The sequence below is a fragment of the Pagrus pagrus genome (genome assembly GCF_965226575.1).
Source record: "Pagrus pagrus genome assembly, chromosome: 4".
Classification (NCBI taxonomy): Eukaryota; Metazoa; Chordata; class Actinopteri; order Spariformes; family Sparidae; genus Pagrus; species Pagrus pagrus.
In genome coordinates, this window is record NC_140188.1 from 33,759,699 (window position 1) to 33,781,403 (window position 21,705).

Consider the following 21,705-nt stretch of genomic DNA (forward strand, 5'->3'; position numbering starts at 1 on the left):
CTTGAAATGAGTGAGAATAGCTAAATTCTACATCTGAATAAGGTTGGTGCTGTCCACTCTCTAAACACTTCACCTTGACCGATGTGGTCTACATCGCTACAGAGCCATAAGGCTCCAGACTGTTCCAGAAGGAGAGATGAGAGCACCTAAGGAACCAAAAATGTGCTGTTTTCGCGCTCTTTTATTTTGCTTACAATAGATACAACAATTTGACTGGTCAGAACACTGTAGTGTGTCTCTGTTCTTATTGTTGTTATTATTTCCCTTTCTATCTATGTTTAACATTTAGACAACAGAAGAAATAATTTTTATTTAAAAAAAAAACAAAACTTTAAGTTTGAAATATTTAATCTCTCATTTTCTAAGGTGCCTCATATGTTCTATATACAGCAGAGTTTGTTCTTTTAGAGCTAGTGTATCCTCACACAAGCACTTAAATGTGTAGTTATCTTTGCGAGGGGTTTGGGAGTCACCTTGTTCCGACTGGTGAGGGTTGGGGATTTGCTGTACCTGGGTTTACAATCTTTTTTTTATTTTTCCCGTGGGTCATTGTCCATACTCACTTTTCTTTTAAAGGTCCTTTCAATTTTCTAGAAAGCATAAGTGCAGGCAGATGTAATACACCACTAATTTTTCTCTGTCTTGAATATGGCTATAACTAACACAGATCTTTCAAATAGATCAGCTAATTGCGATGTAACCTTTGTAAGCTGGAATGTAAAATCGTTGAACCACCCCATCAAACGGTGTGCGAATCCATGAAGGCGTATTTGAGGGGACAAATAATTTCATATAGCGCACAACAAAGAAAGCGTCACAATATGAAACTTGAACAGCTAGCAAATGATATTCTCAAATTAGATACTACACTTGCTGTCACCCCATCCAATGATTTATTTAAACTACGATTAACACTTCAAACAGAGTTCAACCTGCTATCAACAAGACGTATTGAAAATCTACTAAATAAATCACAGAGTAAAGCATACGAATGTGGTGAAAAGACAGGGAAGATTCTTGCCCATCAGCTCCACCAGAAAACTGTGGATAGGACTATAGCTGAGATAAATGATGAATCGGGCACTAAGCGGACAGATCATTCTGAGATTAATTCATGTTTCCATAGATTATATTCAAAGATGTATGATAGTGAATTCCTTGGCGACCACACTTTATTTGATTCATTTTTCAGGAAAATAAATTTCCCCACAATTGATAACAGAACTGCATCTGAACAAGACAAATCATTTTCTGTAGAGGAACTTATTAATGCAATCAAGTCCATGCAAACTGGAAAGTCCCCAGGACCCGATGGGTTCCCTAGTGAATTTTTAAAAAAATTTGCAGACCAGCTTTCTCCCATTCTGCTCTCTGTATTTGAGGAGTCATATGCCACTGGTTCCCTTCCTTTAACTATGCGACAAGCAGTCATTTCTCTTATTCCTAAAAAAGATAAAAACCCTCTGTATTGCGGCTCATTCCGTCCCATTTCACTCTTAAACGTAGACAGTAAAATTCTTTCTAAAATGCTGGCCTGCCGCTTAGAGGTGGTTTTGCCCTTAATTGTGGCTGACGATCAAACAGGCTTTATTAAAGGGCGTCACTCCTTTTTTAACATTAGACGCCTATTTAATATTCTTTATGGTCCCACTCCACCTGACATTCCAGAAATATTACTATCACTTGGTGCTGAGAAGGCGTTTGATCGGGTGGAGTGGGATTATCTCTTTCATACTCTCAAACAATTCGGCTTCGGCGAAAAATTAATCTCCTGGATTAAAGTTTTGTATTCCTCTCCATTAGCAGCTGTCCGAACAAACAACAACCTCTCTTCTTACTTTCCTGTCCATCGTGGCACCCGACAGGGTTGTCCTCTGTCACCCCTCCTATTCGCTATTGCGGTTGAACCACTGGCTTCAGCGTTACGTGGTGAAGCCAATATAAAGGGAATAAGGAGATATGACTTGGATAATAAGGTGTCCCTGTATGCTGATGATATGCTTCTATATCTGTCCCATCCTTTAACTAGTCTACCAAATACCCTGAAACTGCTTGAGGAATTCGGCAAAATATCGGGATACAAAATTAACCTACAAAAGAGTGAAATTATGCCAGTGAACACATCAGCTAAGCAAATTGACTTCGGTTTATTCCCACTTAAAATCAGTCCACAGAAATTTAAATACTTAGGAATCTGGATAACACATGCCTTTAAAGACATATTCAAAGCTAATTTCTCACCATTATTAACCAACCTTAAGCAAGATCTGGAACGTTGGAGCTTACTCCCCCTGTCACTAGGAGGCAGAATTAACGTTATTAAAATGAATGTTTTGCCAAAATTTCTTTATATATTTCAATGCATTCCCCTACACTTATCTAAATCTTTCTTTATGTCAGTGGACAATTTGGTGTCGGGATTTATATGGAATAAGAAAAACCCTAGAATAAGGAAAAGGATCTTACAACAGCATCGTCAACATGGAGGATTATCCCTCCCTAACTTCCAGTTTTACTATTGGGCTGCCAACCTTAGGTCTATGCTGTTTTGGAAAGACTCTACATCAGGTGACACTATCCCTGAGTGGTTACGAATGGAGAGCTCCTCTTGTCTTCATACTTCTTTACATTCACTACTTTGCTCAAAACTTCCTCTTTTGGAGTCTATATCTAAATTCACTTTAAATCCAATTGTGAAACACTCTTTTAGAATTCTGACACAGTTCAGACGAGCTTTTTCTCTCAGGGATCTGCCCACTTGTGCTCCTATAATAAAAAATCACCAATTCAAGCCGTCAATTATAGACAGCGCTTTCCATGAATGGGCTAATAGAGGAGTTGCCACAATAGAGAATCTATTCATTGATAATACATTTGCATCCTTTGATCAATTAATGCTTAAATTTAACATCCCTAATTCTCACTTTTTTAGATTTTTGCAGCTCCGTAGTTTTATATCAACATCATTTATTCACTTCCCGTCCCAGCCACCCAACTCCCTCTTAAATTCCATTCTGAAGCTTAATTCAGGTTCCAGAGGGACAATTGGGAAAATATATTCCTTACTAAATACATATAATCTGGAGCCTTTGACATCATTAAAGATTCAATGGGAGGGTGACTTGGGGTTCGAACTTCCTGAGGAGATCTGGGAAAGAGCTTTGAATAGAATACATTCCTCTTCAATCTGCTTACGACACACAGTTATCCAATTCAAGGTTATGCATCGCCTTCATTGGTCTAAAGTGAGACTAGCGAAGTTCACACCTAGCATCAATCCTATTTGTGATCGGTGCAGGCAAATGTCAGCCACCCTCTCACATATGTTCTGGTTTTGTTCGAAGCTAGACAATTTCTGGCTGTTAATATTTAAAACTTTTTCAGAAGAAGAAGAAGAAGAAGAAGAAGAATACTTTATTTATCCCCAAAGGGCAATTCAGTTTCTACAGTAGATGTCACCGTCATAAAAAACATTCATACAACATAAATCATACATACTTAGACATATTATAATAAATAAAACAGAACACTATTTCATTGCACACATTTCTGGCTCAGTTCTCTGCATTTAGCAGCCGAATGGATGAAGGCACAAATGACCTGGAATACCGACAGGTCTTCCCAAGAGGCTGCTTATATCGCCGTCCTGATGGCATCAGCACAAATTCTTTGTGAAGGGCGTGCTCCTGATTAATAATGCCTTTTGCCTTTTTACGGACACGTCTCTCCCAAAGAGAGTTTAGATCTGTCATTTGTGTACCTATGATTTTAGAGCAGACATTTACAATTTTATTTAGACAGTTCCTGTCTTTCACTGCCAGGCTATTAAACCAGCAGATGAAGGAAAAAGTAAGGAGGCTCTCAATGTAGGACAGATACACAGAACACAGAATGGGTTTTGAGACGCCAAAGGAGCTGATCCTCAGCAACAAGTGGATTCTCTGTTGGGACCGTCTGACTACTGACTCAGTATTGAAATTAAACTTAAGCTGGGAGTCAAACACGGTGCCGAGGTATTTATAAGAGTTCACAATCTCAACATCCTCATCATGAATCCTACTGACTGTGGTGTTTGCCTTGTTTTTCCTAAAATCTATGACAAGTTCCTTCGTTTTAGAGACGTTTAAGTCCAGGAAGCTATCGTCACACCACTTCACAAAGTCTGGGAGTGCCCGTCCATGGTCTGACTCTGTGCCCTGAAGGAGTGAGAGCAAAGCTGTATCGTCTGAAAATTTAACGAAGTAACTGTCCTCTTTAAGAGACCTACAGCTGTCAGTGTATAAAATAAAAAGCAATGGAGAAAGAACACACCCTTGAGGAGAACCTGTGTTCGAGACCAGGGTTTTAGACAAGACACCATTGACTAAAACCTGCTGTGTCCTGTCCGTTAAGAAGTTTAAAAACAACATAAGAAGCTGATCAGGCAAATTAAAATAAGAGGCTAACCTCTCAGTTAAAATGTGAGGTTGCATTTTATTAAAAGCTGAAGAAAAATCCGCAAATAAGACTCTGATGTGGGATTTGGGTTTCTCCAGGTGTTTGTAAATATTATCAAGAATAAAAAGTTTGGCATCATTCACTCCTTTGTGGCTTTGATAGGCAAACTGGAGTGGATCAAGTTTGCCCTCGACCAGAGTGAGAACCTCTTCCTTCAAGATTTTCTCAAGGTTTTTCACAACTAGAGAAGTTAGTGCCACGGGTCTAAAATCTTGAAGCTCCCTGGGGTTTTTAGCCTTAGGAATGGGAATAATAATGGAAGATTTCCAAATAGTAGGGAGCTTACAGCTGTCGACACACATTTGAAAAAGATGAGTAAAAACACCACTGAGTTGCTCAGCACAGTGGTGAAGTGTGTGACCACAGAGACTGTCAGGACCCGGAGCTTTCCTCTTTTTTGTTTTCTTGAATAAAGCCATAACCTGCTCATGGGATATTTCAATATTATTTTGGGGTGTCAGGGAGTTCCTCGACCTGGAGACATCATGAATAAAGTCAGACCTTTCAAAGCGTGAGAAGAAAGTATTCAAGACATCAGGCAAACAGTCATCGTTTACCCCATTTACACTAATAGCCTTTTTGGGCTCATTCCCACACTGGTTAATTGCAGCCATGGATTTAATTCCCTGCCAGGCTGACCTGAGGTCACCATTTGCAAATTGATTTTCTATTTTTTCCCTATACTTACTTTTGGCTTTGGCTATTTCACCCTTGACCTCTCTAGATACAGCTTTTATCTCATGAGGGTCGCCAGTAAAGAAGATCTTTTTCTTCTTATTGATGACTGACTTAAGGTCCTTAGATACCCATGGCTTATTGTTTGGAAAAACAACAACCAGCTTGGTTGGAATCACTGATTCCACACAAAATGTGTTGTATGACGAAACTATATCAGTGAGTTCATCAATATTATCGCCACAACTGTCAAAGAAGCATTGCCAATCAGTACATTCAAAACAGGCTTGGAGGGAGGATATGCTGTCCTCTGACCAGAGCTTAACAGCTTTTATCACTTTCTCCTGTCGTCTGACACATGGTTCATATACTGGCAATAAGAAAATGCTGTTATGGTATGAAGCCCCCAGTGCAGGCATGAGAATGGACTTATAGCCATCCTTTACGTTCCCATAACATAGATCAAGTGTAGTATTTTTCTGTGTGGTTGGACAATCCACATACTGTTCATATGTCTTTAAGGTTTTGTCTAGGCGGACATGATTTAGATCCCCCATAAAGAACTTGGGAGCATCACTACAAATTGAGTCCAGCCTATGTGCTAACTCCTCAATCACTTGGGTGGCTGCAGTGGCATTGGCACGGGGATGGATATAAACCAGAGTGAAGAACAGCTGGGGGAACTCCCGTGGAAGGTAGAAGGGACGTAGAGAGATGGAGAGTAGCTCAATGTCAGGAGTGCATATTTTCTCCCTCACAGTGATGGTGTTACAGTACCTCTGGTTTACATAGAAACAGACACCTCCTCCGCGACTCTTCCCCGTCACATCACGAGAGCGGTCCAGCCTGATGGGGCAGCCAAATCCTGTGAGCGCCATCTCGTCGTCCAGGTCACTCTCTGTCAGCCATGTCTCGGTTATTCCAAGCAGGCAGCATTCCTTAATTTCGCGTCTGTACTTCGCCAGGCTCTCCAGCTCGTCTATTTTGCGCCTCAATGACTGCGCGTTTGACAGGAAGACTGAAGGCAGGGGGGGCAGCCGGCGTTGGTCGTCAAGGCAACACTTTTTCGCTCTGCGCTTAATGCCTCCTCTCCTGCCCCTTTTCCTCCGCGGGGGTCACCCTTGGAGATCCGAGCCCTGGTGAAAAGGGACAAAAATCTCCGCAGGTATAGAGGTCGGAATCTCCCCCTCCGTGGAGAATTGCAGTGAAAGGAGAAGCTTCCTGTTGACAACAATGCGGTCGCCATATCGAGGAGCACTCCTCTCCCCTTGGCAGAAGCTACAGACAAGCTCCAAGATAAAAACAAGTGCAAAAAGTTGCATAATCCATCCCGAGGTCCACATCTTGATCCCCGAAAGTTATTGCACACTCACCCGACGCTGACAGACAACTTCACAACATATACTTGACGTAAAAACAATAAAAAAACACTTAAAAGACGGTGCACGCTGTAGAGGGTCGCACGCAACGGAGCGCCCCTGGTGTCTTACAAGTACCTACAAGTAGAACCTTCTGCCATCACAGCCATATTTGGAATAACTCTACAAGACACTCACCTTAACCGACAGGCAAAGAATATGATAGCCTTTGCATCTCTCATAGCTAGGCGATTAATACTCCTTAAGTGGAAGGAAAAACTTCCCCCAACCTTTAAGATGTGGATAAATGACCTTCTACACCATTTTTTTTTTTTATTTTTTTTTTTTATTACATTAAAACAGCACAAGGACACGCAAAAACTACCAAAACATCTTTCACAAATGACACACATAATAAAAAGCCACACAAACAAAAAAAAAGCACTATTTCCAAAAAAGAGAAAAAAACAACGAAAAAAACAAAAAACAGACACAATTCACCATCCTCAATCTTTTAAACAAGGCCTTAATGTATTCCATTTTCTTTCATAGTCCTCGGTCTTTTGCTGTCTATTTGCGATAATACCCTCTAACTTAAAAAAATGTTTCAAAAAAGAAATAAAGTTAAACAATGTCAAAAATTATTTTCCTTTCAGTTCAAAAATAAATCTCTTACCCAGTAAAATAACTGTATTTAAAACATTTGGACATCCATTACTTAAGTCACCAAAAATTATTGTTTGAGGGCACATTGACAAGACAAGGGAGTTTGAGGCTAACCATTTTTCCAAGATCATCCAAAACATAGCCACATATGGGCAAAACTAAAAAAGATGCAACATATCTTCAATTTCGGTTGTACAGAAACGACAGTTTTGATCATCTTGTAACCCCCAAATGAAGAGCATTTTTCTTGTGGGCAAAATTTTATATAGAATCTTGATTTGGAAATATTGTGATTTTGTATCTATAATAGAATTATATGTTAAATTATACACCTGTCGCCATGGCAAAGGGGTATCAAATATCCCCTCCCAGTAAGACTGAAATTTAGGTTTAGGTTTGCATACCAACAATTTTCTTTTTGCATTTTTAACTTTCTTCTTCCAAACTAAGGGAATTACAGCTACTAACTGATAATATCTAAATTCTGAACACAATTTACCAAATAATTCACAAAATGTTTTATATGAATAAATGTTACCATTCATATCCATTACATCATTTACAAAAATAATACCTTTTCCAACAAAATGCTCCCACAAAATAGGTGATCTGTTAATCAGTATGTTAGAATTAAACCATATCATTTGTTGCAAAATGGCATCCACAGACTCAGGTGGAAAATATTGAAAATGTAGCCATGCCTGTATCATATCATTAAAAAAAGGTGACAGGTTTACAAAAATGTTTTGCAGACACTGAAAATGGGTATTTGAAATCTGTGCAAACATAAATAAATGATACTTAAATATTGGGTGTATATTGCGTAAGAAGCATGAGGAACTCCAGTTGGGATTACAATATATTTTCTGTACCCAAGACGCTTTTAAGGACTGATTGAGTGCCTTAAGATTAATTAATTTGACACCTCCTTCATCCAAGGAATTGTATAAATATTTTCTCTTTATCTTTTCTGGTTTATTATTCCATATAAAATTAAAGACTAGTTTCTCATACGTCTTAAGGAAAACCTCGTCTGGGGATGGAAGAGACATTAACAAATAAGTAAACTGAGAGGTACACAATGACTTAACCAGGGTGACTTTCCCAAATAAAGATAATGTTGTTGATTTCCATGGACATAACACTTGGAAGTTTATTCTCAAAGTTAATTTTTACCAGTTCATCAATCCTTTTTGGAATATGGATACCAAGTATATCTATTGGTCCATCTGACCACATCAATGTTGGATTACATGAAAATTTGAACGCAGTTCCATGTAACGAGCCTAATCGCAAAATAATAAATTTTTCATAATTTGGTTTCAAACCAGACAATTCTGCAAACTGATCCAAGTCTTTGAGTAATGCATTCAAATACCTTTCTTTGGGTGATATAAAGAAAATTGTATCATCCGCGTATAACGAAATCTTTGATTCTAACCCATAATTACTCAAACCTTTAATATTAATATTATTTCTAATTTTTATCGCTAACGTTTCTATTACTAACAGGAACAAATATGGGGATAGTGGACAACCCTGTCTAACTCCTCTAGACAATAAAAAACTTTGTGATAGATGGCCACTGTTTATAATTCTACTTAATGGATTATTATATAGTACTCTAACCCAACCTATCAAGGAAATACCAAAGTGGAAAAATTCCAAACATTTATAAATATACTCCCATTTCACAGTATCAAAAGCTTTTTCAAAATCCTCCACAAAAATTAAACCAGGTTTCTTCCCTTTCTCATAAAGTTCAATAATTTCCAAGAGATGTCTTATACTATCCCCAATGAATCTACCCTCAATAAATCCATTCTGATCTTTATCAATAATTCCATGCATAACCTTTTTAATTCTAGAGGCGATACATTTAGACAATATTTTGTTATCACAACACAATAAAGTTAAGGGTCTCCAATTTTTTAATTTAACTGGATCTTTGCATTGACCATTTGCCTCTTGTTTTAGGAGAAGAGAGATCAGTCCCTCTTGTTGAGTTCCAGACAATCTACCAACTTCAAAAGAATGATTGAAAGATGCTAGAATGGGATCTTTTATATAATCAAAAAATATTTTATAAACTTCAATAGGGATCCCATCTAGTCCAGGTGATTTACCTGATTTAAAGTAATTTATTGCTTGACAAAGCTCATCCTCATAAATCATACCTTCACAATCTTGTTTCTGTAAATCTGACAATTTTTTTGGATAAGAGTCGGGGAGAAAGGATTGGTAGAGGTCTGGAGGTGGACAACTCTGTTCTACTAGAGTGTAAATATTTTGAAAAAAGGATTTTTCTTCCTCTAAAATTTTTATTGCCGATGATAACACAGATCCATCTTCAGTCTCCAGTTGAGTTATATTTTTCCTTGTTTGATTTCTATGAACCAGTTTTAAAAAAAAGTCGGTACATTTCTCACCCTTCTCCATCCATGTAGCTCTGGAATTAATTATAATGCCACTAGCTTTTTTATGGTAGAGTCTCTCTAACTCTCTCTGTTTATTTTCACCGTCCTCATCAATTTCTTCATTTAACTTTTTAATCTCTTGAATCAATTCATTTTCATAACGTGTGTTCAACCTATATTTCCAAGAAGAATATTTTATACAGTATCCCCTGAACGAACACTTAAAGGAATCCCATACAATATGAGGGTTAGCACTACCAATATTAAACTTAAAAAAATCAGAAATAAATGTTTTTGTGTTTTCAACAAACAAATCATCCTGTAGTAAAGACAGATTAAACTTCCAGAAACCTGGACCTCTATGAAAATCATCAGTCATCACCTGAAGGGTAATAAGTGAATGATCTGAACGCATATGTTCACTTATATCAGTCGTAGATATCTTCGAACATAGTGTGAAGGATATAAGAAAATAATCAATCCGACTGGCCTGTTTTTTTTCTACGCCATGTATATCTAATTTTTTGGGGGATTTTTCAGTCGCCATATATCAATTAAATCAAGGGAGGACATCAGGGTCTGGATAGCTCCATGTGCATGTGGATGATAATTAACTGAAGAATTTCCAGTCCTATCCATCATGGTGTCCAACACTGTATTAAAGTCTCCTGTAATGATAATATTAGACCCACAACCTTTTAAATTCTGAATGGTCTCTTGAATACATTCAAAAAAAGTGGCATCATCCTTATTTGGTGCATATAAATTAACTAAGCATAATCGTAGAGATTTAATTGTGCAGTCTACAATAATCCATCTTCCTTCTGTATCTCTTAAAGTTGTATGAATTACATAATCAATATTCTTTTCAATAAGGATTGATACCCCCCTTTGATTGCTAAATCCATGACTAAAGAAAATATGTCCACCCCATTCTCTCATCCATTTCATTTCATCCTTTGATACAGAGTGTGTTTCTTGTAAACATATAATGTCAAATGTACATTTATCTTTAAGCCATTTGAAAACCTCATTTCTTTTTACGTTGTTAGCTAACCCATTACAGTTATAACTCCCTATAACCAACCTATTTATGTCCATAGACACTCTTTAATAATATTGAAACCATCACATATACAACAAATACACACAGGCCTACTAATAAACCTCAAATGACCCAAACAGGATAACAGAAAAGACATAAAAAAGACATAGACACACAACATAAAACAAAAAAATAAAAATTGGGTGGTCAGCAGAGGCAAAGCCACCTTAACACGTGTGGAGGCCATCATTAATGATACAAAATATCTTGCTCACTTATATGGCAAACAGATCCAGTCCCTCTTTTCCTCTTTCTATACTCATTCTTGCATTATTATCCTCTTTGTCTATGCGTAGCCTAAACCTTTCAGTCTCCTGCCCTACAAGACCACTAATTAAATGGGCATGAGTAATATGCAGTCATTCAAATATCCGAAGATTGTCTCTCTCTTTTTCCCCTTCTTCAATGCATGTGTGGGTGGTCTAGTTGGGGCCAAACAGCCACGGTGTGATTTCTTTATCCTTGAAAAGTCTACCGTTTATATAAAGTTTATCTACAATGAGTCTTACCGCGTCTTTCTTCTCCCGATGCTCTTTTAATTTGGGGATCAACTTTCTCCTTCGTGCCACAATTTCTGGAGGGAATTGGTCGTTCACACCATACGGCTTACCCGCCAGGTGTTTGGTGAAACTTTTAACAAAAGCTTTGTCCTTGAAACGTTCAAACTTCGCCATTAATAAACGGGGCTTTCCTTGGTTTTCTCTGTTGCGTTGGAGCCTATGTACACGATCAAACTGGATTTTTTTCACCATCTCCACATCCATCTGTAATTCGTTGATTAAGAACTGTTTCAGTGTTTTCTCCACATCTTCACCTGAAGTTTCTGTGATCCCGGAGAAAATCAAATTATCCCTCATAGATCTAGTCGTCAGCTCCAGCATTTTTTCCTTTAGCTGGCCATTTCCCGTTTTCATCTGATTTACCGTTGTTTCTAGTTTGATGAATGTGGTTTCCAATCCGTCAGTTTTCTTCTTATACTCATCCAGCGTTGCGCATATGAAATCCGAGGTCTGCTTCAGATCTTGAACATCTTGCCGCAGCTCATCCAATATATCCAGCTTTCGGAGTCTTATCTCAATAGAGGCCAACAGCTGGTGATTTACCTGGGCAGAGGGTGAACTATCCGGTGAATTTGATTCCGACCAAGATCCAGGTTTTGGTCGTTTAGAAGAGGGCTCCTTCCCTTTGTCCTGATCTTCCTTAATCACCGGGCAGGTGTCAGAGATAACGAAAGTTTCAGTCTCGCCGACCATCTCTGTCCCCCTTTCAGTCATCGTGGCGGTATTTACTTCAGTTTTAACAAGAAGTTTAGGTCATATGTTCCGCTTGAGTTTTTAAGTCAAAACCATGTAGAGGTTTTATTTTTAAGCATAGTAGTTACGTTAATTGTTTGCCAAACACAGAGCCTCCACAGCGTCCGCGTGTTGCTACTCGCGCATGCGCATTGCAGTTCCTCATTTGGTATTAGAGAAGATTCGCTATTCTACAAGAGGATGTATTCAAACATTTTATGCTACATGGGAACCCTTTTTAAGTTATATAGAGAAATTGGATTTCACTAATATTGGTGTTTTATATGGCTGATCCTGTATTATGTATAATTTGAAACCCATAAGGACCATTCTTGATTACTTGTTGATTTTTTTTTTGATTTTTTTAATTATTATTATTTATTTATTTATTTATTTTTTTAATTCACTTGTGTACCATACTCTTTTGTTTAAATATACATTTTTTTTGTATATGTAATTTTGATACGTAAGTGATGCATGTCATATAAGTGGTTGCATACAAGTTCAATCACTACTAGGTTGTTGGATGGTACAGTAATATTGTTGCTGGGATGGGGCTCTGTTGGAGCGAGGGGTGGGTATGATGTTCATTTGTATTATTTCTATCCACCTATGCTTCTGATTTTGTACACTATCTATAAAAATCAATAAAAAGACTTGGAGCAAAAAAAAAAGAAACACATTTCTGACTTTCTGAGGGTCTTAGTCAAAAAGTGTCATGGGTAGCTGGTGTGGAGTCATTAAGGTGGCCTTATAAGTGACCTGTAAACATCCACAGGGATGTGTGTATGCCTAAAAATCAGCCGTTGTCACTGACCTGAACTTCATCTCCTGGCAGAAAGACAGGTCATCTCGTCTCTCCATCATCACCTCCACCAGCTGGCATAGCTTGGTTTTGATCTGGATCGCATGGACAACGTTGCCAAGGATGCGCACATACCTGATAGATGGAGCACAAGCCGGTACACCTCAGATCACTACATTCTGTCTTTAAGTCATAATACAATGAAAATTGCCTGTCAGCATGTTAGCCAATTTTCCACAAGTTCTGGCATCTAAAAACATTTAAAGGAAGTCTATACTTCAAGCACATTAAATTCAAAACCTGAGTAGGCTTTCTTTTTCACTAATTACTTGGTGTTTTAAACACTGAATGTTGGATTTCCCAATGTTCCTTTGCCGCTTCTATGTTTTGATGAACATAATATCATTTTCAACTCCAGTGAAGAATAAAGTTGAATTATTTAATCCTATATGAATTTAAAAATAGATGACAAATACTGGATGTACAAAATGATATTTCATTTTTTTCCCTGGTCATTTTTCTGTTACTTTTTTTTCCTTGTTATTTTTTAATCACTGCTGTAAGCATTCCGAGTGTTCACATTGCATGGAAGAGCCTGCCTTTCCAAGCAATATTCAAATCTGCCTTTACACTCACAGGAGTTGATAGTAATACAGAGATCACATGTCAAATGTGGAACAAAGAGGATAGTGGACATATTTTCCTAACAGCTAATGGCTCACGGCCTAACTTACTGAAGTGGCTAACAGACTGGTTGGCCAGATGATAACATGATATGAAAGCAATTTTTTCAGCAGACCAGCTACAAGGCGTCAACACCGCTCCTAATGTATCATTTCAAACAGTAGTCTGAAACCTGCAGTAAAAGGTCCCAGCAGTCACCACAGGGTGTTGCCAAAATCAACACAGCATAAAACTAAAGAATTATAACCTTTTACTTTCGATGCTTCTGCCTATTTAATATCATTGCACTGCACAGAGTCTGAATGAAGACTGGACACAAGTTGTAGCAATATAGGTGAGCACTGCCAACTCCACTGAGACAGATACTGGGCCATTGGGAGTACTGACCTGACCAAGTTGAGCATCATGGTCTCGATGCTGGCCTGTCCCAGGTGTTCCGAACTGCCCTCAGTGTGATTATCTAACAGGTTCTTCATGATGGCTATGGTCTGCTCCACAAACTGGGTGTTAGTGTCGTTGATAGGAACCTGGAAACAAGAGAAACACCACCTGTGATGAGAATTTTGTACTACATGTAGAGGAAGGGGAATTGATGTTACACAGCCCTCTTGTGAATGTTGAATGTGAACTGTGACCTGTGACCTCTTCTATGACCTTGTTTTATGGCCTTGTTTTGTGACTTGTCTTATGACCTAAGTAAGGAACCAACACTAATGCTAAACATCCTCCTCTCTGTAGAAAGGCTTGACTCAGCATCTGTTATAGTGATGACACACCCAGACTGAGAGAGAGAGAGAGAGAGAGAGAGAGAGATAAATACCCTGATTTCCTCCTTAGAAAGTGAGTCTTCACTTTGTAACTGATCTGCGAGTTGCTCTGTGAATGCTCCTCTTGTACAAGATTAAAACCCTTGTTTGAACTTTGAGCTGACTCTGATCTCCTTCCTCCAGTTCTAAATGAACGCAGAATTATTTTAACACCACCCACCAAAAATACTTAATAGTACCATAATACAGCAGGCTCATTAACCCTCTTTGAATTTTAGAGGCTTGGGTACTGAACAAATGATCAGACATTGTTCACAAGATATGCTGTTACAAATCATGATTTTATGCAAAAAATTATAGATTTTATGCAGATGGTGTCATTTTTTCAACTAATACATCAAACAAAATGAAATGATGATACGGTGGGGCAGAAGGCAGAAACAGTCCAAGAAACCTCAAGATTCGTATCAGTTTGGAAAAACCTAATTTATACATTATTTACTACTTTTTAATTGCTCTAATATTGTATCAACACAGACAAATGTGGGATTGGGTTAATATTTGTCCACCAACAATGTCTTAAATTTATACCATTCGTTTTTGAACAAATTCAGTTCAGTTAGTGTACACATACAAGTAATTTGACTCCAGTTTTAAGTTGCTCTTAGTGAACTTTCACACACTTTCAAGCCAAACTGTGAGTTTTCAAGTACTGAAACTATTGTAAGTATTAATTTTCATAAGAACTTCCATAGCACTACTCACCGGTCCCTGTGTGTCAAAGAACTTCCCAATGCTGTTCCTCAGCTTGTTGAAGAGCATGGGGTAGAGGGCAGGGCTGAGCTCCAGCCCCAGCAAGTCTTTGACGTTAGTGCGAACATGGAGGCCAACCCTGTCGTGGCCACAAACCAGCAGGGCCAGCAGCCGGTCCAGGAAGCGGCTGACAGGTGTCTCATTGGAGGCTGATGAAGAACAGGAGGAAGCCGAGGTCACTGGGTTGGACACATCGCAGGGGCCCATGGAGATCATGGAGTGTTTGCGCTCGCTCATAGGGCCCATAGGTGGGCTGTAGGTGGCTGGGCCGGGGGTGCTGCGCTGCTGGAGACATACACCACCCAGAGCACACAGGAAGCCCGTCATGTTGATCCACTCCTGCTGTGGGGGGATATAGAGACATTGAAGACCAGGAGCACAATACCAGAGAAACTATATTTGTGCATCAGCGTGTGTTTTTCTACACCGTTTCACGGTGTACACAATGCACAGTTTTACACTTTTAATCGCAGCTCGACCTCTAGACCAATTTAAAATATGGGTACCCAAACTGTTGCCAACTTAGCAAATGTCATGCCAAATATAGTATCTTTTGAGATTTTTTAAAAACTTTTATTTAAAAAAAGGGCTGAGCAAAAGATATAAGTTCCCCTGCAGCTGTGTGCGGGTGGACTGGAGAAGAGCAGCAACTGGCGCCAATTATTTGCCTTGGAAACTCTGCCTGAGTTTTTGTCTTAAATGATTTAACTCAAATACTTAACAGCTCTATTATTCTACTTGATTCTATTCAAAAAGTTTAGATGCATGGTACTTCAGTCAGTCTGTGCAGTACATACAACACAAGTCCCATTCACACTGCCCTTTCAGCTCAGCAATCATGCGCAGATTCTCGGCCTCGCCGTCTGTGTGAAAGTTTCAGATGTGGATGGGGGGACAGTTTTGCATTGGCTCTGATCCGTGAATGGAAAAGCCGGCAGCATGGAACAAGGGCGTGTCGGTCTGATGGTGTTCACAGTCTGACAGCTAAACAGATCCTTCACTCATCAAATAAAAGAGAAATTACCCACACTTCTACCTACAAAGCAACATTACAGGACTAACAACAGTAGTGTGGTAACTGGTATTGTCTTTGGCAACTTACATGAGGAAAAAAATACTGCAGTCATCCTGTCTGTCCTGCTGACTCTTTGTCACATTTCTGCCTTCTGTCCCCAGCAGCAGAGCCAGGCGGCCCCTGCAGTTGAATGGTGGCGATTATGTGACGCGATTCAGAGCAAAAAACTTTAACTCACCACGTCTTTGTCGCCTTCATTTATTGTGTTGTTGTAGTTACTGTCTCTGGCAACTTGTATTGAAAAATCACCGCGACGGTCAGCCCTCCTCACAGAGACTTCAGTGAACTTTTCCCTCAAAAAACAGCCCCACAAGTGAGAGTCAGACAGCGTCCGCTGTTTATTGATGGTGATTATGTAATTATGTGATTTAGAGCGAAAAACTTAACTTTGACACTTTCCAGGATACATGGTGGGTCAGGATCTCAATCACTACACATTAACAACTGCATCCATATGATTATAAATAGTCACGGATACATGTTTAGACTAACAGGTGGAAATGGGAGAAACGCACTGAAAAATAACAGACGGATGTCAACGTCATGACGGTGTACCATCATGCCTCTTTTGGTTGGAGCAGCTTTAAGGCGGCACTGCTTGGTTCAGTGTAAACAAACAATGGCGGTGTAAAGGCGAGCCTTCACTGCGGCGTTAATGCGGAGTCTCTGTGTGAAAAGGGCTAGTCTATACAAAGTTTGGCAACTTACAGGTAGATTTGGAATCATGGATGAGATGATGGCAGCTTGAATGATATAACATTACCTGATGACAAATGCTTGTTAAAAATTTGAAAACGTTGAAAATAGTTGTACAAGCGATAATCATGACTCATTTTTAACACTCTGTACGACTGGTGTTGGAAAACCTGAGCTTCAGTTAGCTGTTTTTAAGCCAGTTAGAAGGTTTGCTATGTGAGGGTGCACAAACTACACAACTCATCTCAGATCAGGTGTACTGATTCTGAGGTTATAGACGGCAAGAAATTATGGCTGTCTTGCAATAAAATCATGCAAGAGTTTAGTGTGGGCACCTGTGGACTTGTAAATGTGGTGTATTATTCCTCAGACACGTGTGCATGTATCAGATGAAAGAGTACAGAGTGTATTGAGTCACAAGGAAAGTTTGGCTGAGAAATGGAATGTGAATTAAGGTTTAATTCACAAGAATATCAATAACATCACACGTCAAGTGAGAACATCACACAATTACCCAGAGAGCACCATACTTAACTGAAATACCTAAATTGGCAATAGACAACGCTTTTGCATTCTGAAATAAATACTGAGTGCACAGTGTAATGGCTGCAGAAAAATGACACCATCTGCATATAGATTGGTTCCCTATAAGCCTTGCTTTCACTATGCTACTAAGACTGCCACTGGGCTCGATTCCTTCTGCAAAAACAAAAGTTGAATTACGACCAATTCTTAAAATCAATACTTGACATGAAATGTCTTCAGACTGATAAAATCAAACAGGTAGTGGGGAGCTGTGGTTTCTTTTGTTATTAACTTGACATTTATATTACATAATTGTAATATCACTTCAGGCTGCAACTGAACTCTTGTGCCGTTTTTTTCTGAATTTACTCACCTCCACCTGCTGACCTATGAGCTGCAGGACCTCCTGCTCTGTGTCTACCTCTCTGCCTGTGTGTATATTTTGTGCGTCTATGATGAGTCTTACCATCCCTCTCCATCTCCTTTTCACTCGTCATTAAGAATTTTATTAACAATGTCATTCTGTGTGTGTATTTGCGTCTGCTATATGTTCGAAATACTGTGGTACCATCTGGGACAGTTCACAAAAGGGTTAAGACAGGTCTCTGAACGGCTTGAACTTGGATGAAAACGGATTTTGTGCAAACTCAAGGTTTTTAATCTCGAATCAAAGAAATCTGTTGAAGATGGGCAAATGTGGTTTAAGTTGTAGTCTGCTCTAAACCTTTTGTTTCCTAATGCTGTTAACTTCTCTGCCTATATAATGGCCCATGCAATATACCAGCAAGTGTGATGTTTTTAAACACACAGCAAACACCGGAAGCTCCTCTAAGTTTCAACTGAATCACACCAGTTTCGTCTGAAATATAACATTTGCTCATAACTCCACACTAAAAAAAAAAAAGAGGTACACAGGAGAGAGATCCCTTCAGTAACATGCTTACCTGCCCATCATCGGCCTTGTTTTTGGGGAAGTTGAGAATCTGTTTGGTAGCTTGGTCCCATTTAGAATATGTGTCCTCCCAAGCCTGAAGATGGAACCAACAGACAATGAGGTGGACATCAACAATAGTGCGCAAACAGGTGAGAGAAAACCGACTAATGAAAAATGCTAATCTGACATCATATAAGTATTAGAGATGCATCGATTGCAATTTTCTTGGCCAATTTCAATTTCTGATTTTTTTTTTGCTGATTCCAATTTCAGCAGTAGATTTTCTTTCTAAGAACTATAATTGAGAGCATACACAAACATATGTATGTTTATAATAAACCATTGACTATTAAATAGGCCCAACTCATACATTTTCTTCAAAACTGCACCAGGTTATAGCACCTTCTCTCACTCTCACTAAAACAAATTTTAAAATAAGGTGCTCTGTCACTGGACAGAGGTTTTTGGTACAAATATCATCCAACTGAAAATAGACTGCAGTATATCCCACTTAACATGTTGTATGGCACTTCATTTAGTTACTCAAATGGTTGAAATGGCGCTGCAGTTAAAAGTTTGCCTCCCTGGTTCGGACAACGGAGCCTCCGTATTGTTGTTTTTGCATTTATAATCATCAACTACAATATTGTACTTTAAACCAGTGCAACAGATCTATATAACAACACATGTTGTCATCAACTCGAGTAACATCCGTGTTTCTGCTCTGCTCCATGTCTATGTGGACTACTGCGGTGAAACACAGGCAGGCAGCAGAGGAGAAAGGCATAAATGAGGGCAAAACGCAGTGAAGACCCTCACAATGAGCTTAAATGAAAGGAGTGTGTATAAATTAGGTAAATAACATGAAATATTTAGTTTCTTTCTTTCAGTTCGGGCTGGCAGAATCAGATATCTCTGACACTGACCAGCTGGTCACCATTAATTGCCGGTCATGCCTCAAAAATCCAATGCCAATCAAAATCCTGTCTGCAAAACATTTCAGTTTTAGAGTGGAGATTTTTCATAGAAATATTTGTTTCTTAGAAAACTTTAACACTATTTCTTATTCTCTAACTAATTTTTCAAAAAAATATGCACTGCTTTCTTTATTTCATTTTATAAATTAAATAGGTGCAGTCTGACACCACACAAGCATCATCTAACAGTGATGAATGAGGGTGAACCATTTAAATAAAACAGTAAAACCTGCTAAAGTTTGAGCTGAATGTTACCTCAATGTTTCCTGGTGTGGGGTGCTCTACCCTCCTTAGCAAAGCCATCACCCTCTTCTGCAAGGTGGACCGGCCTGTGGGGATAAGAACCAAACTGTTTATGGAAATTAACAGTTAAAGTCCTCAAGTTAGCAACACATTCAGAACTTTTACCAAGTTCCAGAGGGAGGAATGACATTCTGCTTGTGAATTGAATGATACACCATACTTTTTACATTCATAATATCCACTGTATCACCTGATCTCCATAATGTGGGGTTTTGGAACCAGGATGGACGAAGATATCCATCTTCATGCTCGAACAATCTCGGTTTCAATATACACTCAACAGTTGCAATTTTAATTTTGATATTCTACAGACCTCCAAACAGTGTTTTTATCTAAAAATTGTCAGAGTTTTTATCTCATTTTATGTCCAAGATTGACATGGTTCCTATTTTAGGCGATTTTAACATACATGTCTGCTGCCCTTGTCACATCTTTTATGGATATTATAGACTCTTTTAACCTCTCTAAGGCAAAACAAGTGCCCGAGCATTCAAAAGGCCACACCCTTGACTGGTTTTATTTTATGGTCTCAGCCCTTTTAACCTTGATACTAAGGATATCTGTGTGTCTTAATTCAAACTGTTTTTATTCAGTGTTGTTCTATCACTTTTACCAGTTTCTCACAGCTCACTAGTCCACCAACGGGTTTTTAACTGTACGTCTGCTATCAAGTTTTCAGAGGTTTTTATGGCCACTTCTTTATTAAAGGATAACTACCGTTTTTTACAACCTGGACCTTATTTCTAGCAAAATATATGATCATGTACTCACCCAGATAACTTTGGTGTCATTCGGCGTCGTTCGGACAAAATTAGATCCGGTGTAGCGCCGATATATCCATATAATGCGAGTGACGGGGCAGCGACACACAGCCTCTATAACGCATTATCTGCCACGAAACTAGTTCATTTCAGTAATATTTTGTTACGATATGCTAGTGCTATTCCCCTCTGAGTCTGGGCTCGTCCGTTATCAACATCCGGGGTCAAACTAGCAGTAGCAGCTACAGGTGAACAAGCCGGGCTGTCGCGGATGCGCGTGCAGCTCAGAGACGACATCTTCCAGGTCAGAGGTAGTAGGTCAACCTACAGACCCCGGATGTTGACAATAGACGAGCCCGGACTCAGAGGCTAATAGCACGAGCGTATCGTAACAAAATATTGGTGAAATGAACTCGTTTCGTGGCAGATAATGCTCATAAAGGCTGCGCTTCGGTGCCCCGTCACTCGCATTATATGGATATATCGGCGCTACACTGGATCTAATTTCGTCCGAACGACGCCAAATGACACCAAAGTTATCTGGGTGAGTACATGATAATATATTTTGCTAGAAATAAGGTCCAGGTTGTAAAAAACGGTAGTTATCCTTTAATAATAATGACAATAATAATAATAATAATAATGATAATACATTTATTTTATATAGCACCTTTCAGGGTACCCAAGGACGCTTAACAAAGTGGAACATACAAAACAAAGAAAAGATGGGATAAACAAAAATACGTATAAGATAAGGAACTAGAAAAGTTGATTGTTGGGGGTGGACCTAGAGCTGATAGGCCTTATTAAAGAGATAGGTTTTTAAGTATTTTTTGAAGTTCTCCAGAGAAGTCTGTTTGTGGATTTCAGCTGGGAGAGTGTTCCAGAGAGTGGGGGCTGTCACACAGAAAGCTCTGTCGCCGAGGGTTTTCAGTTTGGTGTGAGGGATGGAGAGCTGGTGTGTGCCTGATGAGCGCAGCTTCTGAGACTGGGTATAGGGGTGGAGGAGGTCAGACAGGTACTGGGGGGTGAGGGAATGGAGAGATTTATAGGTCAGGAGGAGAATTTTGTAAGTGAGTTTAACTGCTTTTAATTCCAATTTTAACACAGAGCAGCTGGTCTCCCTTTTTAATCACATCTGTCAGACCACCCTAGACTTTATTGCCCCCTACAGGGTTAAAAAGTAACCAAAACCACCACTGCCCTGGCTAAGTAAATCCACACAAGACCTAAAAAGAGACTGTAGGAGAAAGGAAAGAAAATGGAAGAAAACTGGTATACATGTATTTTATGAGATCTGGAAAGAAGCAATGGAAAAGTATGAAAAAGCAGTTAAAGAAGCAAGAGCATCCTTG

At 39.1% G+C, this 21,705-nt stretch overlaps 1 protein-coding gene across 6 annotated transcripts in view; it reads right to left on the minus strand.

Moving 5' to 3' along the window:
- Window positions 1–21,705, minus strand: part of nf1a (neurofibromin 1a) — a 224,814-nt gene that overhangs the window by 90,947 nt on the left and 112,162 nt on the right. For 3 of the 6 annotated variants that reach the window (XM_084350867.1, XM_084350866.1, XM_084350863.1), the window contains 5 exons: window positions 19,542–19,615; window positions 18,320–18,403; window positions 15,032–15,418; window positions 13,887–14,026; window positions 12,828–12,950 (listed from right to left, as the gene is read on the minus strand). In XM_084350867.1, the coding sequence (XP_084206993.1) occupies window positions 12,828–12,950; window positions 13,887–14,026; window positions 15,032–15,418; window positions 18,320–18,403; window positions 19,542–19,615 (808 nt within the window). Of the gene's footprint in view, window positions 1–12,827; window positions 12,951–13,886; window positions 14,027–15,031; window positions 15,422–18,319; window positions 18,404–19,541; window positions 19,616–21,705 lie in introns of all 6 variants that reach the window. The other 3 variants (XM_084350865.1, XM_084350864.1, XM_084350862.1) reach the window with 1 other exon arrangement.